The sequence below is a fragment of the Mustelus asterias genome, chromosome 8 (assembly GCF_964213995.1).
Source record: "Mustelus asterias chromosome 8, sMusAst1.hap1.1, whole genome shotgun sequence".
Taxonomy (NCBI): Eukaryota; Metazoa; Chordata; class Chondrichthyes; order Carcharhiniformes; family Triakidae; genus Mustelus; species Mustelus asterias.
In genome coordinates, this window is record NC_135808.1 from 112,670,125 (window position 1) to 112,697,582 (window position 27,458).

Consider the following 27,458-nt stretch of genomic DNA (forward strand, 5'->3'; position numbering starts at 1 on the left):
TCAGTCACTCATTGTAATCGCTAAGACACACCAGTGTTAACAATTTGTACTAATTTTTCTTCAACATTGGGATGAATTGCATATGACACTGCTCTTTCTTTGAGATTTTTTCAATTGACTATCAGGCTTTATCTTGGGATTCATTTGAACTTTCTTCATTAAGCCAAGTGTCTCTTCGAATATACTCTTGTATTTATCCAGAAGGTGCGGTTGGTCTGTCTTGACATCAACCAGTCAATCGACAGTATTCCAGTTAAACTTTGACTTCTCCAAACATGATCTCCCAAATAGAGCTGGAAAATTACCATGGATCACATGAAGATGCAACTTCACTATGTTCACTCAACTCTATGTTGACTGTGATGTAACCTTTTAATGGCATTCTCTCTTCCGTGTATGTCCTTAAAATCACATCAGTTGGTTTTAAAGAAGGATGCTTCAGCTTTATTGATGTATAGGGCAGAATTTTCCCGTCCTGCCTGCCATGGAAATCGTAGCAGGCGGGATACGAATCATGCAAAGGTCCGTTGACCTCAGGTGGGATATTTTGGCTCTGAGATGAGTGCGGCCAGAAAATTCCACCTGTAGTCTCAGAAGTAAAGATATAGCAGCACCAATGTCAACCTCCATCCTAGTAGGTTATGGACTTAACTTCGGAATCACCCAGAATCTGAGAGATTCACCTCGCATGGACAAGACGTTCAGTTGGAGCACTTCATCATATCTCTGGGCATTCGCTTCTTCACACTTCTTTTCTACCTTGCTATAAATTCTTTTTGGAGAATGCAACTTGCTCTTCATGAAAGTACCCAGATTTTTCTTCTGAATATTCTTTTCAAGGGAAGCTGGCCTACCCCAACAAGCATTTGCAATGTGACCCATTCTGCCATAATTCTTGCACTGACTATCCTTACTCCAGCATTCATTCGCTGAATTGCCCAAATTGGCACATCTGTGACATGTCTGTGGCTGTTTTGACTTTTCCAACTACTGGATCTTTATTTCTGGACCAAATTGTGAAGCCTCTTTAGCAGTCAGTTCCATTGACACTGCGATTTCTACTGCCGCCTTTAAAGTCAAAGCATGTTCAGTAAGCAATCTTCTTTGGATAGCCTCATTTTGGCAACCACAAACTAAACGGTCTCGAAGAATATCTTCTAACAACTCACCAAATTCAGTGTTGTGCCAGCCTTGTTAAAGTTGCCACAAGCGGAGCAATGCTTTCGTCTTCCACTCAGTGGAACCTGAACTGTTACATGATGATCAGTGATTTTGGACAATAATGCTTTTTAATGATCTTTGTCAAGTCATTGTAAGCTTTGCTGGATGAACCAGGCACCGGAGCAAATTAAAGGTTTTATATCCTATTGTACTGAGAAAAGCTGGTAAGAGCAGCTTGTTCATCATTTTATTTGCTTGTACAAAGTACTGAAAATACTCTGCATCGGAATTCTAACATACAACTGCCCAAAGAGGCAAGTCAGATGATTGGTCGGAAAATAAAAATCGAAAGTGGTACTAAGCAAACCGGTGGAGCTGAGGGTGACAAGTGTCTGGGTCCCAATGGACTTCATCCAAGGGTTTCAAGAGGTGTCAAATGAGGTAGCAGGTACATTGGTGTTAATGTTCCAAAATTTGCTAGGTTCTGGAAAGGTTCCATCAGACTTAAAAGTAAAAAACATAACTTCTCTATTCACAAAGTGAGGGAGGCAGAAAACAGGAAACTATGCCAGCTAACTTGACATATGCTGTAGGGAAGGTGTTAGAATTGGTCATTAACGAGGTTATAACTGGGTACTTGGAAAACCTCAAGGTAAGCAGGAAGAGTCAGCATTATTTTGCAAAAGGGAAATCATTTTAACTGATTGATTGGACTTGTTTGAAGGAGTAATATGCACAGTGGATAAAGGGGTACATACAGTACTTGGATTTCCAAAAGGCATTTGACAAGCTGCTATAAGGGTTATTATGGAAAATAAAAGCGGATGGTGTGGAGGGTAGCAGTATGCGCAAAATTTTTTTTCTGACTGGCAGAAAGTGAGCACAGGTTGGACAGACTGGCCTTGTTTTCACTGGAGCTTAGAAGAATGAGGGATGACTTGATTTAAATATACAAGCTCCTGAATGGTCTCAAGAAGGTGGATGTGGAAAGGATGCTACCTCTTGTGCGTGAGCCAGAACTAGGGGTACTGTTTTAAAATTAGGCGTCGCCCTACTGAGTCAGAGATGAGAAAAAAAAATTTCTCCACGCATTAGGTGTTGCCCTACTGAGTCAGAGATGCGAAGAAATTTTTTCTCCATGCATTTTGCAACTCAAACTCTGCCTGAAAGGGGAGTGGAGGCAGGGTCATTGAAGATTTTTAAAGTTGCAAATAGATACATTCTTGTTTGGCGAGGGAATCAGAGGTTATTGGGGGTAGATGGGAAAATTGAATTCGAAACACAAACAGATCAGCCACAATCCTATTGAATGGTGGAGTAGGCGCAAGGGGCCGAATTCCGTGAGTTGTGGCCTCTCAGCATCCCCAACCTCAGAATTGCAGAATCTCCCCAACCATTCCCTTTTCGACTCACCCTCTCATTGAACCTCCCACTCCCTGATTCACCCATGCACCGCTTCCTTCTCCTGGAGCTGTGTTTCCAATGTCCTGGAAGTGCAAGTACTGATAGTGCAGAAGTGCCAAGTTGGGGCTGCTACAATTCATGTTTTTTTTAAAAAATGCTTCCACTCACCACTTCCCTCTCTTGAACCTTGGCTACAAGCAAGAGCAGCAACGCAGGAGCAACTTTGTCAGTCATTTTGAAAAATATGGTCGAGGAGCCACTCCAAAATTGTGTCAATCAGGTCATGCAGGAAACAGCATTGAAACAAATCTCACGACGCTCAATGAGATTGCAGGCTCCATTAACTTACTGACATTAAAGCAAAACAATGTTAAATGAAAACTTGCTGCAATTCCCATCTTTGAGTAATGGCAGATGATTTGCTAGCATATTTACAATAGATGGTAAATTCTCTCAGATCCTCTTGTGGAAAATTAAGTGCTTTGTTACAAATACATATAGTTGTTCTTTTCTTCTTGCAATCTGACGAAGTACGGGTCCCTATGCCCGACTAGTTATTTAACAGTTGACAGTCATATTGGACTTGGAACATTAATGCTGTTTCTCTCTCCACAGTTGATGCCAGACCTGCTAGATTTTTCCAGCACTTTATTTTTATTTCAGATTGACACTGATTTGAACAACCAAGCTAATAGTCAATAAATATTCATAGAATGATACAGCACAGAAGGCCATTTGGTCCGATGTGTCTTTGTGGTTCTGTGAGAAAGCTATCCAACTAGGGGTGGCATGGTGGCACAGCGATTAGCACTGCTGCCTCACAGCTCCAGGGATCAGAGTTCGATTCCTGGCTTGGGTCACTGTCTGTGCGGAGTTTGCACTTTCTCCCCGTGTCTGTGTGGGTTTCCTCCGGGTGCTCCAGTTTCCTCCAAAGAAGTGCTGGTTAGGTGCATTGGCCATGCCAAATTCTCCCTCAGTGTGTCCGAACAGGCGCATAAGTGTGGCGACTAGGGGAATTTCACAGTTACTTCATTGCAGTGTTAATGTAAGCCTACTTGTGACTAATAAACCAACTTTAGTCCCACTTCTCTGCATTTTTCAGACTCTGCGTCAAAAGGCAGTGGAGGCGGGGTCATTGAATATTTTTTAAAGGTGCCAATAGATACATTCATGTTAGGCAAGGGAATCAAAGGTTTTTGGGTGTAGATGGGAAAGTGGAATTCGAAACACAAACAGACTCTGCAAATGTGTGAGGCATCAACTTTGAAAAGAGGATGGCAGTTTTATAGATATATCTGAACAAATCATGCAGCGTACCCAGTTTAATTTAGCTTAATCTCCAAGCATACACAGTAAGCTGCTTAACTACCCTTGCAACAATTAAATCAATTTTGGTTAATACATGGAATCTGGACTTCTAACCCCTTATCTCTTTGCAGGGTAGAGAACTGGGATCAGGTGAGGGAATTGAGGGAAGTAACTGCAGAGGGGTGGGGAAGATGAAGGGAAGAGCAAAGCAAGAGGTGGTTGAGGGGAAAGAAAGAGGAAGGCAGAGGAGGTGTTAGACAAAAAAATAAGTGTTATAAAAGGAAAGGGGGATGAAAAGCTACCAACAAGGCTGCGAGCCAATTAAACATTTGGGGAAGTACTGAATCAGATTGTTTTATATTTATAGTCTATATTAATGTTACACTAATGATCCATGAGTGTGAGCTTAAACAAAATATTTTCATCAAAGCGTTGAGATTTAGCCTGAACAAATCATCATTCCATGGTCTCAATTCAAATTAAATATTCAACTGCCATCCAAATATCATAGACTGCTTTTAAACTGAGAACGTTTCTTGCCAAAGTAGAATCAGAACAAAATTAACCATCTGTACAAAGGATCATTTCTATTTATCATCAGAGCTACTTTTCATTCAAAATAGGTCAAACTAGCAGAGACCCTCAAAACATTTGCAGTGAGATTACTATTGTTATTACAACACTTTTCTTTAAATCCCCATCCTGTGCCATTCCATTCTCCCCATGTCACCCATCTCATGCCAAAACTTGTCAGAATTCCTGTCATCCTTTTCATATCATCCTGAGCCCACCCCTTCTTCCTGTACGATCATATACCCATTCACTATTCCATCCATCAAATGCACCCCCCCCCCCCACCACTTCCCATGACCTTCATTAAAGATTTCCCACCGAGATTAACTTGGGTACTACATTTCAAAGACCAGCAGCTGTACATTGAAAATTATTGCTGATAGTGGAGGACTGATATAGCTGGTGCTGGCTCTGTCTCTGAAATATTCTCAGTATAGATGCTGCCAAGAATAAAGTCAGTGATGCTGGATTAACCTCAGTGCTGGTACCACTGAGTGCAGCTATGACTTCAGAGGTTTTTAATATAACAATGTTTCTGAATTGTTGATAATTAGTATAGTAATCAGATTCACCATTTCATGGCTAATCCACCTAACCCACACATCCTTGGACACTAAGGGACAATTTAGCATGGCCAATTCACCTAATCTGCACATCTTTAGATACTTCTCCTTTTCACTAGATATCACTGAAAACTTCATTCTGTTTTTGTTAACATGTTATTAAAATAACACACATAATTACAACATTCCAAATAGCACCAAACCCCAAATGTAGAAATATTCGATTTTTAAAAACATGTTAATCTGATGAATGTTTGTGTTGCAACAGTCAAATAAAGGTTAAAGTGTTTTACCCACAAACCTGCTACTTTCTGAGAACCATAGAACTCCTACAATGCATGAGGCCATTCAGCCCATTGAGTCTGCACAGACTCTCCAAAAGGCATCTTACCCAGGCTCACCCTCCTGCTCTATCTCCATAACCCTGTATATTGACATAGAGCACCCAGAGGAAATACATGCAGACCTGGGGAGAACGTGCAAACTCCACACAGTCGCCTAAGGCTGGAATCAAGGCAACAGTACTAAGCACTGTGACACCATGCGGCCCATAGTACAGATTTCATCTTCAGGGGTTAGGAATCGTATTTTTATTGCATGTGAAAATAGCAATTTAATTTATTACAGCTGCGGCGTGTTATTAAGAGGAAGCAGTGCATACGACCACTGGAATAAACAGTACTACTATTGCAAAAGTCAACTGGACTTTGTCACGCAAGCAGAACAGGTCTGACTGATAATTATTCTGAAGTCACGAATGTTATGGTACATTGCATGGTAACATGCAATATTTTTTATTTTGATTGCTGTGCCTGCACAAACATGTACTTGGGGCTGTGTAGCTATTAAAAAAAGATCTTGCTTAATTCTACGAAACTGAGTCATAATTGCTTCATTTCTGATACGCAACATTTACAAAGAACAATCGAGTCCCAAAGCATGTTTTGCCCACCTGGTGCCAGGATAACCACTGGAATGGAACCTGGAACGGGAAGGTGAGGAACCAGTTGTCAGGGTCCAATATGGACCAAAGACATTGGAAAAAAACACGCAGGGGGTCATGCTAAGAGAGTATTAGGAGCTAAGTGCTAAATGAAAATGCAGAACATCAAAGGTGGTAATCTCAGGATTATTAGATATCAAGTGCTAATTGGCATCAGCAGATGCAGATTATGAAAGTGAATGAATGATGTGAAGAAAGGTGGGTTCCATTTTATGTGGCCTAGCACCAGAAATGGGTCAGGAAAAAGGACTGTACCTCAACTGAAACCAAAAGAGAAAATGCTGGAAAATCTCAGCAGGTCTGGCAGCATCTGTAAGGAGAGAAAAGAGCTGACGTTTCAAGTCCAGATGAGCCTTTGTCAGAGCTTTGACAAAGGGTCATCTGCACTTGAAACGTCAGCTCTTTTGTGTTTCCAGCATTTTCTCTTTTGGTTTCAGATTCCAGCATCTGCAGTAATGTGCTTTTATCCAGTGTACCTCAACTGAGCTGGGACCAAGATTCTCGGTTAAAAGGATAGAGGGGGCTGTAGAAATGGCTCAAAGGAATGAGTTTTGGAGAAACAAATGAAAAAGCTCTGGTGGAAATTACATGCAGACCTCCTAACAGCAAGGAAATATTTGCAGGGCACAGAAATAGAGTTCTGAGAAGCATGTAGGAACTGAAAAGTAGTCGCAATGGAAGATTTTAGTTTTCACATAGACGACCCAGCTACAAATCAGCTCAGGTAGTTTTAGAAATTCACAACATTTTTATCTCCAGGTCATTTTCTTAAACAATGGGCCATTACGTGCTGTTGGGGTAAGTCTAATGGTGCCTGACATTTCTTAGCCTTTGCTTTGGAAATTTAGGATTTAACATTTTTTGTGGCAGATTGCTGGAAGTGTGAGCCGTTGCCACTACAGTAACAGAAACTGAGCACCTGGGACCAAAGAGAGCAGAGCCAGTAACTACATCTCCTTAACCAAATTGAAAAGTTGTTGAAGTAACAGAAGGAAATAACAGAATTACAGCGGATGAATTCATGGCAAATCAGACATAGAAAGAGAAACAGAAGAGGGGGGGCAAAAAGGTTGAATTAAGAGGAGAAAATAGAAAAAGAATGAATTTAACCTTTCAAAAATCCCCAACAATTAAAACAATTGAAACTGCACATTCATAACAGTTGACTTCCAGTGCCACAGAGTTCACTTGGCAGTAAATTATCGTGCAAATAAAAGTGTACTTAAGACTGAAATGGACACGGTCTAAATTTCTTTGCTGAGTTTTAGTTCATATCTAACATGCAAATTCAGAACTTCACCCCATTCAATGCATTTCAATCAGGGAAATGCCTTTTTCTTAAGTTAACTGTACATTTTGGACAATTTTTGGATTTCCGTGTTTGACCGTGCATCCACTCTCACTTGAAATTGCTGTATTTACATATAAATAGCACTGCTATTTTGACTGTAAATATTTCCCAATATGTTTTAGGACCGTAAGGGACTAGGCCATACTGGATTCACATTAGTACAGAGCCAGAATTAGGAATTTGACAGTAACGAAAGCATCTTGGCAAAAAGTGAAGTTTGAGACCAATCAAAATCTGGAATATTCTCCAAAAAGGCTGCAAATGTTGAATAATTTAAATTTTCAAGATTGAGATAGTTAAGTGTTTCTTAGGTAAGGAAATCGGGGCAAAAGCAGATGACTTTTCTTTCTTTTGGATATATAGCTATAAAGCAACAAATATAAATTTACATTCAGCTGGTTAAGCCAGATAATCGAGTCACTGCCCAAGAACTTTGAGGAATAAACACGTGGCTGAGGAACTGGTGCAGGGGGCAGGGTTTCCAATTCTTGGATCATTGGGACCTCTTCTGGGGCAGGTGGGACCTGTACAAGAGAGACGGGTTACACCTAAACTACAAGGGGACCAATATACTTGCAGGGAGATTTGCTAGTGTTATTGGGGAGCGTTTAAACTAGATTTGCAGGGAGGTGGGAACCAGAGTGCCAGAGCAGATAGTGGAGCAGGGGTAAAAAGACAGGTTAGTTCAAGCAAAATCACAAATGGAAGGGTAGAGTGTGGTGGAAATAATTTTTTGAGGTGTGTCTATTTCAATGCCAGGAGTATTGTAGGGAAGGCAGATGAGCTGAAGGCGTGGATAGACACGTGGAAATATGACATTATAGCCATTAGTGAAACTTGGCTACAGGAGGGGCAGGACTGGCAGCTCAATGTTCCAGGGTTCCAATGTTTCAGGCGGGATAGAGGCAGAGGGATGAAAGGTGGGGGGGTGGCATTGTTGGTCAGGGAAAATGTTACAGCGGTACTCAGGCAGGATAGATTAGGGAGCTTGTCTACAGAGGCCCTATGGGTGGAGCTGAGAAACAGGAAAGGTATGACCACATTAATGGGCTTGTATTATAGACCACCCAATAGTCAGCGAGAACTGGAGGAGCAAATCAGCGGAGAGATAGCTGACAACTGCAAGAAACACAAAGTTGTGATAGTAGGGGATTTTAATTTTCCACATATAGATTGGGACTCGCATACTGTTAAAGGTAGAGTTTGTAAAATGTGTTCAGGAGAATTTTCTACATCAGTATATAGAGGTGCCAACTAGAGAGGATGCGATATTGGATCTCCTATTGGGAAATGAGTTAGGGCAGGTGATGGATGTGAGTGTGAGGGAACACTTTGGATCCAGTGATCATAATGCCATTAGTTTCAACCTGATCGTGGATAAGGATAGATCTGGTCCTCGGGTTGAAGTTCTGAACTGGAAAAAGGCCAAATTTGATTAAATGAGAAGGGATCTGGGAAGTGTGGATTGGCACAGGCTGTTCTCTGGTAAGGATGTAAATGGAAAGTGGGAGGCCTTCAAAGGAGAAATTTTGAGAGTGCAGAGTTTGTATGTTCCTGTCAGGATTAAAGGCAAAGTAAATAGGAATAAGGAACCTTGGTTCTCGAGGGAGATTGTAACACTGATTAAGAGGAAGAGAGAGTTGTATGAAATGTACAGGCAGCAAGGAACACATCAGATGCTCGAGGAGTATAAAAAGTGCAAGAAGCTACTTAAGAGGGAAATCAGGAGGGCTAAAAGAAGACATAAGGTTGCTTTGGCAGACAGAGTGAAGGAAAATCCAAAGAGCTTCTATAGGTATGTTAGGAGCAAAAGGATAGTGAGGGATAAAATTGGTCCTCTTGAAGACCAGAGTGGTACACTGTGTATGGAACCAAAAGAGATGGGGGAGATACTAAATGGTTTTTTTGCATCTGTATTTACTGAGGAAACGGGCATGGAGTCTACGGAAATAGGGCAAACTGGTAGGGAGGCCATGGAACCTTTACAGATTAAAGGGGAGGAGGTGCTCGCTGTCTTGAGGCAAATCAGAGTGGATAAATCCCCAGGACCGGACAGGGTATTCCCACGGACCTTGAGGGAAGCTAGTGTTGAACTTGCAGGGGCCCTGGCAGACATATTTAAAATGTCAGTATTCACGGGGGAGGTGCCGGATGATTGGAGGGTGGCTCATGTTGTTCCGTTGTTTAAAAAAGGTTCCAAAAGAAATCCGGGAAATTATCGGCCAGTAAGTTTGACGTCGGTGGTGGGCAAGTTATTGGAAGGTGTGATAAGGGATAGGATCTACAAATATTTGGATAGACAGGGACTTATTAGGGAGAGTCAACATGGCTTTGTGCGTGGTAGGTCATGTTTGACCAATCTATTAGAGTTTTTCGAGGAGGTTACCAGGAAAGTGGATGAAGAGAAGGCGGTGGATGTTGTCTACCTGGATTTCAGCAAGGCCTTTGACAAGGTCCCTCATGGGAGGTTAGTTAGGAAGGTTCAGTCGCTGGGTATACATGGGGAGGTAGTAAATTGGATAAGACACTGGCTCAATGGAAGAAGCCAGAGAGTGGTTGTGGAGGATTGCTTCTCTGAGTGGAGGCCTGTGACTAGTGGTGTGCCGCAGGGATCGGTGTTGGGTCCATTGTTGTTTGTCATCTATATCAATGATCTGGATGATAATGTGGTCAATTGGATCAGCAAGTTTGCTGATGATACAAAGATTGGAGGTGTAGTGGACAGTGAGGAAGGTTTTCAAAGCTTGCAGAGGGATTTGGACCAACTAGAAAAATGGGCTGAAAAATGGCAAATGGAATTTAACGCAGACAAGTGTGAGATATTGCACTTTGGAAGGGCAAACCAAAGAAGAATGTACAGGGTAAATGGTAGGACTCTGAAGTGTGCAGTTGAACAGAGGGATCTGGGAATACAGGTACAGAGTTCCCTAAAAGTGACGTCACAGGTGGATAGGGTCGTAAAGAGTGCCTTTGGTACATTGACCTTTATAAATCGGACTATCGAGTATAAAAGTTGGAGTGTTATGGTAAGGTTATATAAGGCATTGGTGAGGCCGAATTTGGAGTATTGTGTACAGTTTTGGTCACCTAGTTACAGGAAGGATGTAAATAAGATTGAAAGAGTGCAGAGAAGGTTCACAAGGATGTTGCCGGGACTTGAGAAGCTGAGTTACAGAGAGAGATTGAATAGGTTGGGACTTTATTCCCTGGAGCGTAGAAGATTGAGGGGAGATTTGATAGAGGTGTATAAGATTTTGATGGGTATAGATAGAGTGAATGCAAGCAGGCTTTTTCCGCTGAGGCTAGGGGAGGAAAAAAAACCAGAGGGCATGGGTTAAGGGTGAAAGGAAAAAAGTTTAAAGGGAATATTAGGGGGGGCTCCTTCACGCAGAGAGTGGTGGGAGTGTGGAATGAGCTGCCGGATAAAGTGGTAAATGCGGGGTCACTTTTAACATTTAAGAAAAACTTGGACGGGTTCATGGATGAGAGGGGTGTGGAGGGATATGGTCCAAGTGCAGGTCAGTGGGACTAGGCATAAAATGGTTCGGCACAGACAAGAAGGGCCAAAAGGCCTGTTTCTGAGCTGTAATTTTCTATGGTTCTAAGATCAAAGCCAGGATTTCAGCATTAAATTTTTGCTTCTAGCATGCCCTCCTGCATTCTTGATTGAATAAGGGTTGATTCCCTGGCTTGGTGGCAATGGTAGAGTGGGGATATGCTGAGCCTTGAGGTTACAGACTGCAGTTGAGTACAATTCTCCTCCTGCTGATGGCCCAAAGCACCTCATGGTTCCCCAATTCTGAGTTACAAGATCTGTTTGAAATCTATCCCAGTTAGCATGGTGGTAGTGCCACACAGCATGATGGAGGGTATCCTCAATATGAAGACTTTGACTCCACAAGGACTGTGCAGTGGACACTCCTACCATTATAGTTATGGACAAATACATCTGCAGTAGGCCAATTGGTGAGGATGAGGTCAAGTATGTTTTTCCCTCTTGTTGGTTCCCTCACCACCTACTGCAGATCTAGTCTAGCAGCTATGTCCTTTAGAACTCAACCAGCTTGTTCAGTAGTGGCCCAACTGAACTATTCTTGGTGATGGACATTGAGGTCCGCCATCCAAGAGTACATTCTGTGCCCTTGCCACCTCTAATGTTTCCTCCAAGTGGTTTCAATATGAAGGAGTACTAATTCATCAGTTGAGGGGGTAATCAGCACAATGAGACTTCACAGGACTCGGAGTCAATGTTGAGGACTCCCAGGGCAATTCCCTCCAGACTGAATATCATTATATAGCCACCTGGTGGGTCTGTTCTGCCACTGCAATAGGACAAGACATACACTGGGATGGTGAAGCACAGCCATACGGTCTTGAAACATTAACTCTGCTCTTCTCCCCACAGATGCTGCCAGGCCTGTTGAGTTTGCAGCATTTTTTGTTCTTATTATATGATGACAGTTGTGTCTGGGATATTGTCCTGTAGTGCATACCATCTACTAGATGCACCTCAGGAACTCACCCAAGGCTCGTTAGACAGCATCTTCCAAACCGATGACTATTAACACTTAGAAGGACAAGGGCAGCAGTCACTTGGGAACACCACCACCTATAAGTTCCCCTTTGAGCCACTCACCTACTCAACTGGGAGATATATTGTTGTTCTTTCACTGTGATTGGATCAAAATCCTGAACTTCCTTCCTAACTGCCCTATGGGTGTATATACACCACATGGACTGCAATGGTTGGAGGCAACTCACCACCACCTTCTCAAGGACAATCAGGCAATAAATGCTGGCCTATCCAACGACATCCACTTTCTCTGAAGGAATTAAACAAAAGGACCCACTGGCCGTGTGGTTTTGTCATGACCAGGACAGTTATGGTGGCTTGATTTGTTGGTTCCGAAGGCTGGGAAAGTGTTGATTGTTCTTCAGGCTGCAGGTTAATGGCATTAGTCATGGTTTCTCACGTGGGCTGAGAAGGTTTACAATCCCAAAGCCAACAAATGGTGCCATGACACATGAGCTAATTGATGGGCGGAGCAGGCTCAAGGGAATGAATGGCCTACTTCTGTTCAACAGCTAAACAACAAGTTCCAAATGCTACAGCTGCCAATGTTTGGACAACAAAACATTGCTGTTATACGTCGAGAAAAATCACCTGGCAACACACTCCAATTGAAATATTTACTTATTGTGCAGTCTCTCCTTTTGCTGTATAATATCTCATTCAAGTCCAAATCTTTAAAGTGGAAAAGGAAATTACTTCAGGTAACAACTGCACCAACACCTAAATGGACAGGAACAACAGAAAGAACACCTTCAATGAATAACAACAAGAAAAACAAGTTTCCTGAAATGAAACCCCACATATGAAGGTTGAACGCCTTTCAATAAAAGAGAATAAAACCTACAGAATGTTCATTCACAAGAACACAAGAAATAGAAGCAGGAATAGGTCACCAGGCCCATTAGGCCTGTTCTGGCTTTCAATACAATCACGGCTGATCGATGCCAGCCTCAACTCCTTTTCTATTTCTGGATGTATCACAGCTTGGTATGGCTCCTGCTCTCTCCAAAACTGCAAGAAACTACCAAGGGTCGTGAACGAATCCCAATCCATCACGCAAACCAGCCTCCCATACATTGACACTGTCTACACTTTCTGCTGCCTCAAAAATGCAGCCAGCATATTCAGGGACCCCACGCACCCTGGACATACTCTCTTTCCCACTTTCTTCCGTCGGGTAAATGTCTGAGGTCATGTACCAACCAACTCAAGAACAGCTTCTTCCCTGCTGCCATTAGACTTTTGAAAAGACCTACCTTAAGTTGATCTTTCTCTACACCCTAGCTATGACTGTAACACTACATTCTGCAGCTTCTTTCCTTCTCAATGAATGGTATGCGTTGTCTGTATAGCGTGCAAGAAACAATACATTTCACTGTATATTAATACATGTGACCATAATAAATCAAATTTCTCCATAGCCCTCTGTTCCTCAATCTATCAAATATTTATTGATTTCCACTTTAAATACTTCTAATCATCCAACCTCCACTACCCTTTGGGGAAGAGAATTGCAGAGATTCACCACCCTCTGCAAGAAGAAATTTCTGCGCACCTCAGTTTTAAATGATCGACCTTTTGTCTTGTATCTTGAAATCTAAATACACTGCATCTACAGGTTTCCCTCTATCTATTCTCCATGTTACATTCTCAAAGAGTTCAAGCAAATTTATCAAACATGATTTGCCTTTCATAAAACTATGTTGACTAGATTTGATTATAATCAGCTTTCCTAAATGATTACCCATTTCCTCTTTGATTATTGACTCCAGCGTCTTGTCAATAACAGATGTTAAACTAACTGGCCTATAGTTCCCTGCCTTCTGCCATTCTTCCTTTTTGAACAAGGGCATTCCATTGGCTGTTTTCCAATCTTCTGGTACCCTCCCAGAATTTAGAGCATTATGAAAAATTTCAAACAATGGGTCCACTATCTCTGTAGCCACTTCCATTAAAATCCTAGCGTGCAGTTCATCGGGTCCTGGCAACTTATCCACCTTTAGCCCCTTGAGTTTCTCTAATATTGTATGTTATGTGGTTGGGATTCTTGTAAGTTCTACCATGTTATTTGAAATCAACCCATCTGATATCTTAAGGATATTTGCAATTTCTCCCATGGTGAAGACATGGGGGTGACACAGTGGCTCGCACTGCTGCCTCACAGTGCCAGCGATCCGGGTTCGATTCAGACCTTGGGTGACAGTGTGTGTGGAGTTTGCATGTTCTCCCCTTGTCTACATGGGTTTCCTCTGGGTGCCCCAGTTTCCTCCCACATTCCAAAGATGTGCGGGTTAGGTGGATTGGCCATGCTAAATTGCCCCTTAGTGTCAGAGGGATTACAGGGCAAATACATGGGGTTACAGAGGTAGGGCTTGGGTGGGATAGGCTTGATGGGCCAAATGGCCTCCTTCTGCACTGTAGGGATTCTATGACTGATGCAAAATTTTTTTTTAGCATATCCTCCACTTCCTTGTTTGCTGTTATCAATTCACCCACCTCATTCCTCATGCCAGCTCCTTCCTCATACCATTATAATTATCTTTCTTTAAGTTAAAGACACTGGTTATGGGCCTATGGTATTCACCCTCAAACTGTATCTGGAATTCTATCATATTGTGGTCACTACCCCCTTGGGGATTCTTAACCACAAGATCCCTTCTTCAATACACAAAATCAAATCTAAAATAGGCCATTCCTGGGTAGGTTCCATAATTTCTCCAATTTCCAATAGAGTATAAAAGTTGGGGTCTGATGTTGCAGATGTATAGAACGTTGGTTCGGCTGCATCTGGAATACTGCGTCCAGTTCTGGTCGCCACACTACCAGAGGACGTGGAGGCTTTGAAGAGAGTACAGAGGAGGTTTACCAGGATGTTACCTGGTGTGGAGGGGCTTAGTTATGAGGAGAGATTGGGTAAACTGGGGTTGTTCTCCCTGGAAAGACGGAGGATGAGGGGAGACTTAATAGAGGTGTATAAAATTATGAAAGGCATAGATAGGGTGAACGGTGGGAAGCTTTTCCCCAGGTCGGTGGTGACGTTCACGAGGGGTCATAAGTTCAAGGTGAAGGGGGGGAGGTTTAACACAGATATCAGGCGGACATATTTTACACAGAGGGTGGTGGGGGCCTGGAATGCGCTGCCAGGCAAGGTGGTGGAGGCGGACACACTGGGAACGTTTAAGACTTATCTAGACAGCCATATGAACGGAGTGGGAATGGAGGGATACAAAAGAATGGTCTAGTTTGGACCAGGGAGTGGCGCGGGCTTGGAGGACCAAAGGGCCTGTTCCTGTGCTGTATTGTTCTTTGTTCTCCTGATGCGCTCCACAAATTCTTCTTTGACACTACCCTTGATGGTTTGGTTTATCCAATCAATGTGCAAATTAAAATCTCCCATGATAATTGCAGTTCCCTTCGAACATGCCCATGATATTTCTCCATTTATCCTCTGACTTCTTGAGCGGTCATATTTTGGGGGTCTGGAGACTACTCGCATCCTTGTCTACCTTCCCCTGCTATTCATGATTTCAACTTAAACCGATTACGGCACGATGGCAATGGTTAGCACTGCTGCATCACAGTGCCAGGGACCCAAGTTCAATTCTCGGCTTGGGTCACTATCTGTGTGGAGTCTGCCCATCCTCCCCGTGTCTGTGTAGGGTTCCTCCAGGCGTTCCAGTTTCCTCCCACAGTCAGAAAGAGATGCTGTGCTGGTTAGGTGCATTGGCCAGGCTAAATTCTCCCTTAATGTACCCGAACAAGCACCGGAGTGTGGCAACTGGGGGATTTTCACAGTAACTTCATTGCAGTGATAATGTAAGCGTACTTGCGACACTAATAAACTTTTTAACTTAAGAATTTTTGAAGCTTCTATTCTTGGAACCCTCCCCCTTCCTAGTTAGGGCTCTTGTCTGAGTCCTTGCTGTAACATAACATTCCTATGATCTGTCCCTACCTGTCGTTTTCTGTTGACACTCAGACTGATCATAACCTGGACTCCTACCTTTAACTCGGACCTCCCAGTTTTCCAAGCAACTGAAACCTGACTCTCACTCTTTAGTTTAAAGCCCTCTCTACTTCCCTAGTTATAATAGTCCGCAACAACACTGGTCCCAGCATGGTTCAGATGTAGGGCATCCCAACGCTACACTTGAACCTCCAACATGCAAACAGGAAAACACCAAACAAAGCACTACAAAAACTGGCATGGCTCCACAAGTTGCAAGGCCTCAAGGCCACCTGAGGGACAGCAGCACCTCAAGGCGGGGAATCTTCCTAAGCATTCAAGTCAAAATAGTAGTGCTTTGTTCTGTTCACCTCCAAAGTATTAGGCTGATAGAATTCAGTACCAGACATACCTGGCATTTCAACAAAGTTTATGACTCACCCTGTTTGTTGACACAACAGAACAACATTGCGTTTTTAATTTAGCTTTAAAGTATACTTGTTTTAGGGCTTTGAAATAGCTGAATATAGAGCACTGGCTCTTTGTTCTATTCAATATTGTGCTGCAGAATTGTACAAAGAACAATACAGCACAGGAACAGGCCCTTCGGCCCTCCAAGCCTGCGCCGCTCATGTGCCCAACTAGACCATTTGTTTGTATCCCTCTATTCCCAGTCTGTTCATGTGGCTATCTAGATAAGTCTTAAACGATCCCAGCGTGTCCGCCTCAATCACCTTGCTTGGGAGTGCATTCCAGGCCCCCACCACCCTCTGTATAAAATATGTCCCCCTGACATCTGTGTTGAACATTGCCCCCCCTCACCTTGAACCTGTGACCCCTTGTGTTCGTCACGTCCGACCTGGGAAAAAGCTTCCCACTGTTCACCCTATCTATGCCCTTCATAATTTTATACACCTCTATTAGGTCGCCCCTCATCCTCCATCTTTCCAGGAGAACATCCCCAGTTTACCCAATCTCTCCTCATAGCTAAGACCCTCCATACCAGGCATCATCCTGGTAAACCTTTTCTGTACTCTCTCCAAAGCCTCCACGTCCTTCTGGTAGTGTGGCGACCAGAACTGGACGCAGTATTCCAAATGTGGCCTAACCAACGTTCTATACAGCCGCAACATCATATGCCAACTTTTATATTCTATGCCCCGTCCAATAAAAGCAAGCATGCCATATGCCTTCTTCACCACCCTCTCCACCTGTGCTGCCACCTTTAAGGATCTGTGGACTTGTACACCCAGGTCCTTCTGTGCGTCTATACTGATGGTTCTGCCATTTATTGTATAGCTCCCCCTTACATTAGGTCTACCGAAATGCATCACTTCGCATTTATCTGGATTAAATTCCATCTGCCATTTCTCCGCCCAATGTTCCAGCCTATCTATATCCTGCTGTATTCTCTGACAATGTTCATCACTATCCGCAACTCCAGCAATCTTCGTGTCGTCCGCAAACTTACTGGTCACACCAGCTACATCTTCCTCCAAATCATTTATATATATCACAAACAGCAGAGGTCTCAGTACAGAGCCCTGCGGAACACCACTAGTCACAGACCTCCAACCGGAAAAAGACTCCTCCACTGTTACCCTCTGTCTTCTATGGCTAAGCCAGTTCTCCACCCATCTAGCTCGCTCACCTTTTATCCCGTGAGATTTAACCTTTTGCACCAGCCTGCCATGAGGGACCTTGTCAAACGCTTTACTAAAATCCATATAGACGACATCCACGGCCCTTCCCTCGTCAATCGTTTTTGTCACCTCCTCAAAAAACTCAACCAAATTTGTGAGGCATGACCTCCCTCGTACAAAACCATGCTGTCTATCGCTAATGAGATTATTCAGTTCTAAATGCGTATATATCCTATCTCTAAGAATCTTCTCCAACAATTTCCCTACACAGACGTCAAGCTCACCGGCCTATAATTACCCGGGTTATCCTTGCTACCCTTCTTAAATAACGGGACCACATTTGCTATCCTCCAATCCTCTGGGACCTCACCTGTGTCCAGTGAGGAGTCAAAGATTTCTGTTAGAGGCCCAGCAATTTCATCTCTTGCCTCCCTGAGGAAATAGATGCCATCCGGCCCTGGGGATTTGTCTGTCTTAATGTTTCCTAAAAAACCTAACACTTCCTCCCTTGTAATTGAGATTTTTTCTAACGGGTCAACACATCTCTGAGACACTACCAGTTAACATGTCCCTCTCCTTTGTGAATACTGATGCAAAGTATTCGTTTAGGATCTCACCTACTTCCTTTGGTTCTAAGCCTCCTTTGTCCCAGAGAGGTCTGATTCTTTCCCTAACAACCCTCTTGTTCCTAACGTATGTATAAAATGCCTTAGGATTCTCCTTAATCCTGTCTGCCAAGGACATTTTGTGACCCTTTTTGCCCTTCTAACTCCCTGTTTGAGTTCTTTTCTACTTACTCTGTATTCCTCCAGTGCTCCATCTGTTTTTAGCTGCCTGGATCTCATGTATGCCTCTTTTTTCTTTTTGATTAGACCCACAATTTCACTGGTTATCCACGGCTCTCGAATCCTACCTTTCCTATCCTTCCTCTTTTCAGGCACATGCCTGTCCTGCAGTCCTATCAACTGCTCCTTAAAACACTCCCACATGCCAGATGTGGATTTACCCTCGAACAGCCTCTCCCAACCAACAGCCACCAAATCCTGCCTAATCCGGCTGTAGTTAGCCTTCCCCCAATTCAGCACCTTACCCATAGGACAACACTCATCTTTTTCCATTACTATCCTAAAGTTTACAGAATTGTGGTCACTATTTGCCGCATGTTCCCCCACTGAAACTTTGATGACCTGACCGGGCTCATTCCCCAGTACTAGGTCCAGTATAGCCCCCTCTCTAGTTGGACTGTCAACATATTGTTCCAAAGAACCTTCCTGTACGCATTTTATAAATTCTTCCCCGTCCAGGCCCCCAGCCCTAAGCGATTTCTAGTCTATGTGAGGGAAATTAAAGTCTCCCACTCCAACAACCGTATTTTTTCTGCACCTGTCCAGAATCTCCTTATTTCCTCAACTTCCCGTGGGCTGTTGGGAGGCCTGTAGTATACCCCCAGCATAGTGACTGTGCCCTTCCTGTTTCTGAGCTCCACCCACAGTGACTCGTTACCTGACCTTTCCAAATTGTCCACCCTCTGTACCGCTGTAATATGCTCCCTAACCAGCATTGCTACTCCCCCACCTCACCTAGCCCCTCCTCTGTCTCGCCTAAAACACTTATACCCCGGAATATTCAGCTGCCAGTCCTGTCCTTCTTTTAACCAAGTCTCCGTCACTGCAACCACATCCAACTTCCGCGCAAGCATTAAGGCTCTAAGCTCGTCTGTCTTGCCCGTGACGCTCCTTGCATTGAAGCGGATGCACTCCAGACCTCCAGGCCCACTGAGGCCATCCTCCCCCAGAATGCTCTTCCTCTTAGATAGCCTTGTCTTGGCCCCAACCTCGTCCCCAGCCTCTATGCTTATTGACCTATTGTTTTGATCCCCACCCCCCTGCCACATTAGTTTAAACCCACCCGAACCACACTAGCAAAACAGCCAGGTAGGATATTCGTGCCCCTCCAGTTTAGGTGTAACCCGTCCTTCTTGTACAGGTGCCATCCTCTTTTGAAGGCTTCCCAGTGATCCACGAATTTGAAACCCTCCCTCCTGCACCCGTCCTTTAGCCACGTGTTCAGCTGTACAATCTCCCTGTTCCTCGCCTCACTAGCTTGTAGCACTGGGAGTAGTCCAGAGATTGCTACCCTAGAGGCCCTGCTTTTCAGCCTACTACCCAACTCCCTGAATTGCTCTCTCAGGACCCCCCCTGCTCTTTCTGCCTACGTCATTTGCACCAATGTGGACAATGACGTCTGTCTGGTTACCCGCCCCTTTTAGGATGCTTCCTACCCGCTCAGAGATATCCAGGACCCCGGCATCAGGGAGGCAGACTACCATCCTGGAGTCTCGTTCGCGCCCACAGAACCGCCTGCCTGTGCCTCTAACTGTTGCATCCCCCACTACTATTGCTCTCATAGTCCCCCTCTTTCCCTTCTGAGCCACAGAGCCCGACTCCGTGTCAGTGACCCGGTCACCGTGGCTTACCCCTGGAGGGTCATTCCCCCCCCACAGTTTCCAAAATGGTATACTTATTCTGGAGGGGGACAACCACGGGGGATCCCATCACTGACTGCTCTCTCCCCTCTCTCTCCTGTCTGTCACCCATCCCTTACTGTTAAGGGGGACAACCACCGGGGTACTCTCTGGTACGTGACCTTTACCCTTCCTAACCGTGACCCACGTGTCTTCCTCCCGTGGCCCTGGTGTGACGACCTGCCTGTAACTTCTCTCTATTAACCGCTCATTTTCCCTGACTAGACTAAGGTCATCGAGGCGCAGCTCCAGTTCACTAACGCTGTCTCTCAGGAGCTGCAGTGCGACGCACCTGGCGCAGATATGCACTTCCGGGAGGCTAGGCGACTCCATGAACTCCCACATCCAACACCGACAGCAACAAACTGGCCTCCCACTCATAATTACCCCTTTCTTTAAATTACTGGAAGAACTTGATAAACATTTCTTACTTTGGCCTTGTAGAACGTTTTCACCACTTAGCCCTCCACCATAGAAAGGAACTTAAATTTTGTTTTAAGTTTTAAAACTTTACTGCTTCTGATAGTCTTTTGGTGGGGGTGGGGGGAAAGAGAGAGAGAGAGACAGCATATTCCCTTTCGGTCCACAAGAGGGCATCAATAGTTATTCTGCACTCAGGAAGGATTAGCGTTGCCTCGAAGGATGAATAATTTTCACCAGGTCAGGCTTGAACTTCAGATCACACTACATGAAGGGCTCTTTTTCCTTGCGTAAAACTACAGTCATCAGGGATCACACAAAAATCTGATATTTCAGTCAATGCATATCGAGTCATTTGTAAACAGGATACAGCAAGTAGCACACAAACAGTTGCAAACTCCACACACGGGTGGCTGTGTGGAGTTTGCACGTTCTCCTCATGTCTGTGGGTTTTCTCTGGGTGCTCCGGTTTCCTCCACAGTGCAAGAATGTGCGAGTTAGGTTGATTGGCCATGCAAAATTGCCCAATGTCAGGGGGATTGGCAGGGTAAATATGTGGGGTTACGGGGATAGGACAGGAACTGGGTGGGATTGTTGTCGGTGCAGGCTTGATGGGCCAAATGGCCTCCTTCTGCACTGTAGATTCTATGATTCTAGTAGCATTTCAGAATGACTACAGTACTAGCTCAGACGTGCTAGCATTGAGGAAGGTTGGTCTTCATTTTTGGGTATTACAATTCAATGCTTAAATAACGTATTTTTCAGTTGAGCAAAAGAAAAGAAAAAAAAACACGCACAACTAAACCAATGAAAAAGCACATAGTAAATCCCAGTCATGGCCAAACAAAGAATTACAAGCATCCATTACTCAAATAAACTTAAAGCACCATTAAGTTAAGAGCACGGTCAACAATAGACACTGGCTCCTTCACCATCAATAGCACAATATCCTGTAGAAACTGCCCCTCCTGCATGAAAGATTAACATTTTGTTAGTCTCAACATGAAACTGTTAATATTTAGCTTTTAATGTTCAGCAGCAAACAAACAGGGAATGCAATACACAGGGATAATGGATTTCCATTTGAGCAGCAAACTCACAGGACTGCATATTCATTTTCAAGAGTTATTCTTGGACGTTATGGCTACAAAAACAAAGCAGGCTGAGCTCGATCGCACTTGACTGAAGAGGTGGAGAGGCAAGAGGGAGGATAAGGATTAACACAGCATGAAACAGGTGTTGCGGAGGGAAGATGATTTGCATTAATTGAGGGGGAAAAGAGGAAGAGTGATAGTTTATACTTGAGGAAGAAGAACTTGCATTTATAAAACACCTTTCGGAGGCAGGATGTCTCAAAACATCACACAACTAATAAATAACTGTTGAAGAACAATCACGACCACTATGTATGCAAATGTGGCAGACGATCTGCACATGGTAAGCTCCAGTAAACACCATATGAGATAAATAGCATTTTAGGTAACAGTTGAGGCATAAATGTTGACCAGGATACAGAACTACCCAAACTCTACCCAAACTCTAAAAAGGCCATTGCCACCTGAAAAGACAGACCAAGACTCGGTTAAATACCTCATCTTTGATTTGAATTGATTTATTGTCACATGTATTAACATACAGTGAAAAGTATTGTTTCTTGCATGCTATACAGACAAAATAAACCGTTCATAGAGAAGGAAACGAGAGAGTGCAGAATGTAGTGTTACAGTCATAGCTAGGGTGTAGAGAAAGTTCAACTTAATACAAGGTAGGTCCATTCAAAAGTCTGACAGCAGCAGGGAAGAAGCTGTTCTTGAATCGGTTGGTACGTGACCTCAGACTTTTGTATCTTTTTCCCGAAGGAAGAAGGAAGAGAGAATGTCCGGGGTGCGTGGGGTCCTTAATTATGCTGGCTGCTTTTCCGAGGGGTTCAAAGAAATGCAACTTTCTGCTACTACTCAGCTGAAATGTCAGCTTGGTTATGTGATTAAGTCCTGGACTTTTTGACAACAACCTGTTCAAGGCAGCATGTGCCCTCACCAGGCCAGGAAGTGGGAGAGCATCTGAATTAGTGGGACAAATATTATAGGTACCATCTACCTGTGTCCCACTGCAACTGTGAGAACAACAACAATACCCATTTAGTATCAGAGTGCCTATACAGATCCACCAGTGTCTTCAATTCCTTCCCACCGACTCTAAAAATGAAAGAAATTCACAGAATTGTTACAGTGCAGAGAAAGCCATTCAGCCCATTGTGTCTGCCACAGCTCTCCAAATAAGCATTATGGCATGCTCCTGGTATGCCCTCCTGCACTTCTTTCAAGATGAGATATTTAACCAAGTTTTGGTCTGTCTTTTCAGGTGGCAATGGCACTATTTTAAGAGTTTGGATGGTTCTGTATCCTGGTCAATATTTATGCCTCAACCTTTACCTAAAATGCTATTTATTTCACATGGTGTTTATTGGAGTTTACCAAGGTTGATCCCTTGGCTTGGTGGTAATGGTTAAGTGGAGGCAGGGAAACACAGAATCAAATCTCCTCTAGCTTTCTTCTCTCCAAGGAGAACAGTCCCAGGCTCTCCAATCTATCTTCACAGCTGAAGTTTCTCATTCCTGGAACCATTGTTGTAAACCTCTTCTATACACTCTCCTTTCTATATCCTGGCACTCAGAACTGTACATAATATTCCAGCTGAGGTCCAACTAGTATCTTGTGTAAGTTCAGCATAACCTCCTTGCTCTTGTGCTCTATGCCCCTATTAATAAAGCCCAGCCTAAAATATTATACGTCATTCTATTTCTGCAATCTTATGCTATGCAAGTCATGGAATTTTGGTTATATCAGATTTAAGTTATGACATGTTTGCCCACCTATTTTTTCAGTATCAATACATCTTTAAAAAAAACAATATTCAGGGCATTGTCCAGATACAGGTATTGGGATTATAAAAATTTAACTTGGAGATTGATAAGAGTATTGCTAAACTAGGGTATAAAAAGATATGGGAGCCAAAGTCACTGGATGGAGTTAAGATAATCAGCCATCATCTTATTGAATGATGGAACAGGCTCAAGGGACTGAATGGCCTACTCCTGTGCCTATGTTCCAATACCATATAATTAATGTTAACTGCTTGAACTCTGAATCCAAATTTGTCAAAGTTGAGAGCTGTGGTCACGATTCTAAATAAAACATTCAAGTGAGTAGATAATGGAAAATTAATACAAATGCATAATTATTAGATAAATGGTAGTTAAATAGCAGAATATGAAACTGAAAAAGATCTAGGGCTAGCAGTAGGTTCTGCCTGCAACCTTCCCAGTTGCAGTTTAGTAGTGATTAATAAAGCAAATGAAAAAGTGTAGTACAACTGCACATTGCTCTTGTCAAACCACAGCAGCTACTGATTTCACCTCTTTGTCACCTTCGACTATTCCCTTTCCTTTATTGACTTCAAGATCTCTATCTCTGGGGTTAGGCGGTCAACTAGTAATTACTATAAGCCTCTGACTCTACAGCTATCTTAATTTCACGACCTCCCACCATACTTGCTGGACAGAGTCTGTTCTATTCTTACAGTTTCTCCATCTGTCAAATCTGTTCTTACATTACCACATTCTACTCCAATGCTCCTGATCGGCCTTTCTATTTCCTCAACTAGGATTCCTCTTCACTGTAACTGATAGGGCACTTGACCATGTCCATCCCACATTTCTATCCCGTTCCCTCCCTTCTCAAACCATGATAGGATTATGCGTATCCTCAACTTTCCACCTCTCCAATCTCCACATTCAATAGATCATCCTTCACCTTCTCAAGCACAAGGTCATCACCAAACACATCTTCCTCTCTCCATTCAGCAGCATCCTGAAGGGACCATTCCTTATGCAACACTCTAATTCGCTTTTTAATCACCCACTCTCCTCCTCTGACTGTACCTTACAGTACAAAGAATACTTCTTAGCATTTTGTCAGTATTCTTGGGAGGTCGAAAGGATTTCACAGCTGGAAAGATTTGTGAAACCCTCACCGAGACCTTGGTGAACAGAACACAATTTCAAAGTTTGTGATTGATATGAAACTTGGAAGCATTGTGAACTGCAAGGAGGATAATGTAAAAATTCACAAAGACATAGGCAAGTTAGTGGAATGGAAGGACGGGTGGCTGAGAAATGTGAAGTGATTCATTTTGGTCGGAAGAACATTGAGAGACATACAAAATAAAGAGTACAATTCTAACAGGGCTAGAGGAGCAGAGGTGCCTGGGTGCATATGTGCAAAAGTCTTGAAAGATAGCAGGACAAGTTGAAAGGATGATTAATAAAGCATTCAATATCCTAAGCTTTATTAATAGGATCTTACATGTTTTACCAAGATCGCCTCTCATTCTTCTAAACTCCAATGGGGGCAGGCCCAACCTGTTCCAGGTCAAAAACCTGGAACTCCCTCCCTAAAAGCACTGTGGGTGTACCTACACCACATGGATTACTGTAGTTCAAGCAGGCAGCTCACCACCACCTTTTCGTAATCAGGGATGGGCAACAAATAATGGCCTAACCAGAAATGCCCACATCCCATGAATCAATAAAAATGATTAGCCCTTCCTCAAAGGAATGAGTTGTGTGAACCTTCTCAATTCGACTAGAAAATGCAATTCGGAGGTGACTGAACAACAGAAGTAAATTCTATGCAATCAATGAGGCCAAAGTGATACGCGGGTGATCAGTGTGACAGGCACAGGCTGAATAGTTTTCAATGTGAGTAGGCACTCATGCTGCAAAATCTCTTGCAGTATGAAGCACAGAAAATGGAGCACGAAGAGTCTTATTTTCATCTCTGCAATTACCTCCTGTTGCTTTCATGGCCTTATTTTCTGCCTTTAAAAGCTTGCATCTTTTCAGTTCTGTACAACTATGTATTTTTATACAAAGGTAAATCTTTTATTTCCAACTGACTACTCATCATTAAACGTGTATCCATGTCATATTAATGACTGCAGTGATATACTACGTCTACTGGTAACAATATGAAATTGAACATTGCATTAATAAATGAAACACTATAATACAAGGAAATATGTTCTTACCTGCTAGTACTGTTAGTTTGGCACTTGTTGTTATGTCCCCAATACTATTTGTTGCTGTGCATTCATAAATTGCTTCATCTCGTGGCGCCCTTAGCGGCTGAATTCGAAGCACTGATCCAGTGCCATCATCAAATTCTATAACCTAGAAATCAATTAAAGAATACCTAATTAAAGGAAGAACTGATGCAAGGTGTCAAAGAAGACCTCTTTATAAAATATTTTCCTTCAATATTAATAGATTCACAACTTTAGCCAAGCAGCAACAAGACTGATTTTGTACTAACAAATGTCCAGCGAATGGCCCCCTCACTTGTTCTAAAATATTGTTCGTTAGACTACACGTGTAATTAATAAATGTTGGCTAAGACTATTTCTAGATCAATGGTACTTGAATGGACTAGTGAGTAAAGGCATTGCCTAATGTAATATACAAAACTGAAAGTCTCCAGTGATTTTCTCAGCCATTGTTCCAATCACTCCTACTTGCTAGCCAGTGATATCTGTTGCAAGTGGAAAGACAGGCTGAAGCTTAGCTGTAATAAATTAAAAAACTGAACAGAATGAGTTAATTGTACAACAAACAGTTAGAATTGGTTAAAAGGCAAATAATTTACAATAGACTACTGCAATTGAAATTCAGATTTGGGAATCTGACTAATCATCAACTAACCTAACTGAATTTGCAAGGGGTCATTGATATGGTAGATACGAAAATGCCTATGAATGTTGTCTATGTAGACTCCAGAAGAAATTTGATATGGTTGTGCAAAACTATTAACAAAAATGAAACTGCACAGAATTGGAGAAAATCTTGCAACATGGGTCAGTAATTGGTTAGGGGGTGGGAGTAAGAGACAGTCAGGATAATAGAAATATGCTGATTGGTGTGATGTGGCAACTCACATTCCTCAGAGATTCGTAGTGAGGCCCCAACTTTGTACTGTACATATTACTGACTTGGATGAAGAAATATCCAAGTTTGCAAATGATACCAAAGTTAGTTAGCACAATAATTTGTGTGGACAGGAACAGCAGGTTACAAAGTGGATGAAATTATAGCAGGAGGAATTCAATGTGGAGAAATGTGAAGTCATCCACTTTGGATTGGAGAGAAAGGCAAATCTGAATTCTTTGTCAATAGGGAAAGACTGTGGAGGATCAAAGGAATTTAGGTCTCCATGTACAGAAATAACTAAAAGCTAATGCATAGGTACAAAAACTAAACATTGGCTTTTATCTCAAGAGATATGGAATGCAAAAGTGAGGAAGTGTTGCTTCAAGAGAAAAGACCATTTTGAGTGCAATGTTCAATTTTGGACTCTGCATCCTTGGAAGATTATATTGGCCTTGGTGGGAAGACAACACAGAATCACTATTTTTTTTTTTACCCAAGCTCAAAGTATTAACAGTTACATGGCCAGTTTTCATAAGTTTAGAGGAGTGAAATAATCAGAATGTTTTAAATGATGGAAGAGATTTGTTGGGGTAGATAGAGGGAAACTAGTTCCTCTAGTGGGGGAACCAAGCTACACAATTTTTGTTATTTTACTAAGCAGTGTAATCTGCCACCCCTAACACCCATTCCTCTTGTAGTACAAGTAATGAAGCAGGACCATGCCTTTGTTCTACAGAATCCTTATGGTGCAATGGAACAAGGAGAGATAGACCTAATATAGGGCTTGAATTTTTCACACTTGACTCTAGTTAATGCTACATGGCAATGTCCCAACAGTAGGCTGTTCCTGGTTGGAGAAACAACAGGAATCAACCCCAGTTTTAGCTGGTTAAACTCCAATGGGATCTCTTCTCAAATTGAAGGGGCCCAAGTCTCAGGTTCTGCCAAGCTGTGCTTCTTGAATTGAATTCATCAGCGCACTCTATATTAGGTAAAATAAACACTT

The 27,458-nt window shown here is 42.9% G+C and overlaps 1 protein-coding gene across 2 annotated transcripts in view; it reads right to left on the bottom strand.

Annotated features, from left to right (window-relative positions):
- LOC144497459 (receptor-type tyrosine-protein phosphatase F-like) overlaps window positions 1-27,458 on the bottom strand; it is a 469,757-nt gene that overhangs the window by 229,854 nt on the left and 212,445 nt on the right. For both annotated transcript variants that reach the window (XM_078218748.1, XM_078218747.1), the window contains exon 4: window positions 25,558-25,699. In XM_078218748.1, coding sequence (XP_078074874.1) covers window positions 25,558-25,699 — 142 coding nt within the window. The remainder of the gene's footprint in view (window positions 1-25,557; window positions 25,700-27,458) is intronic.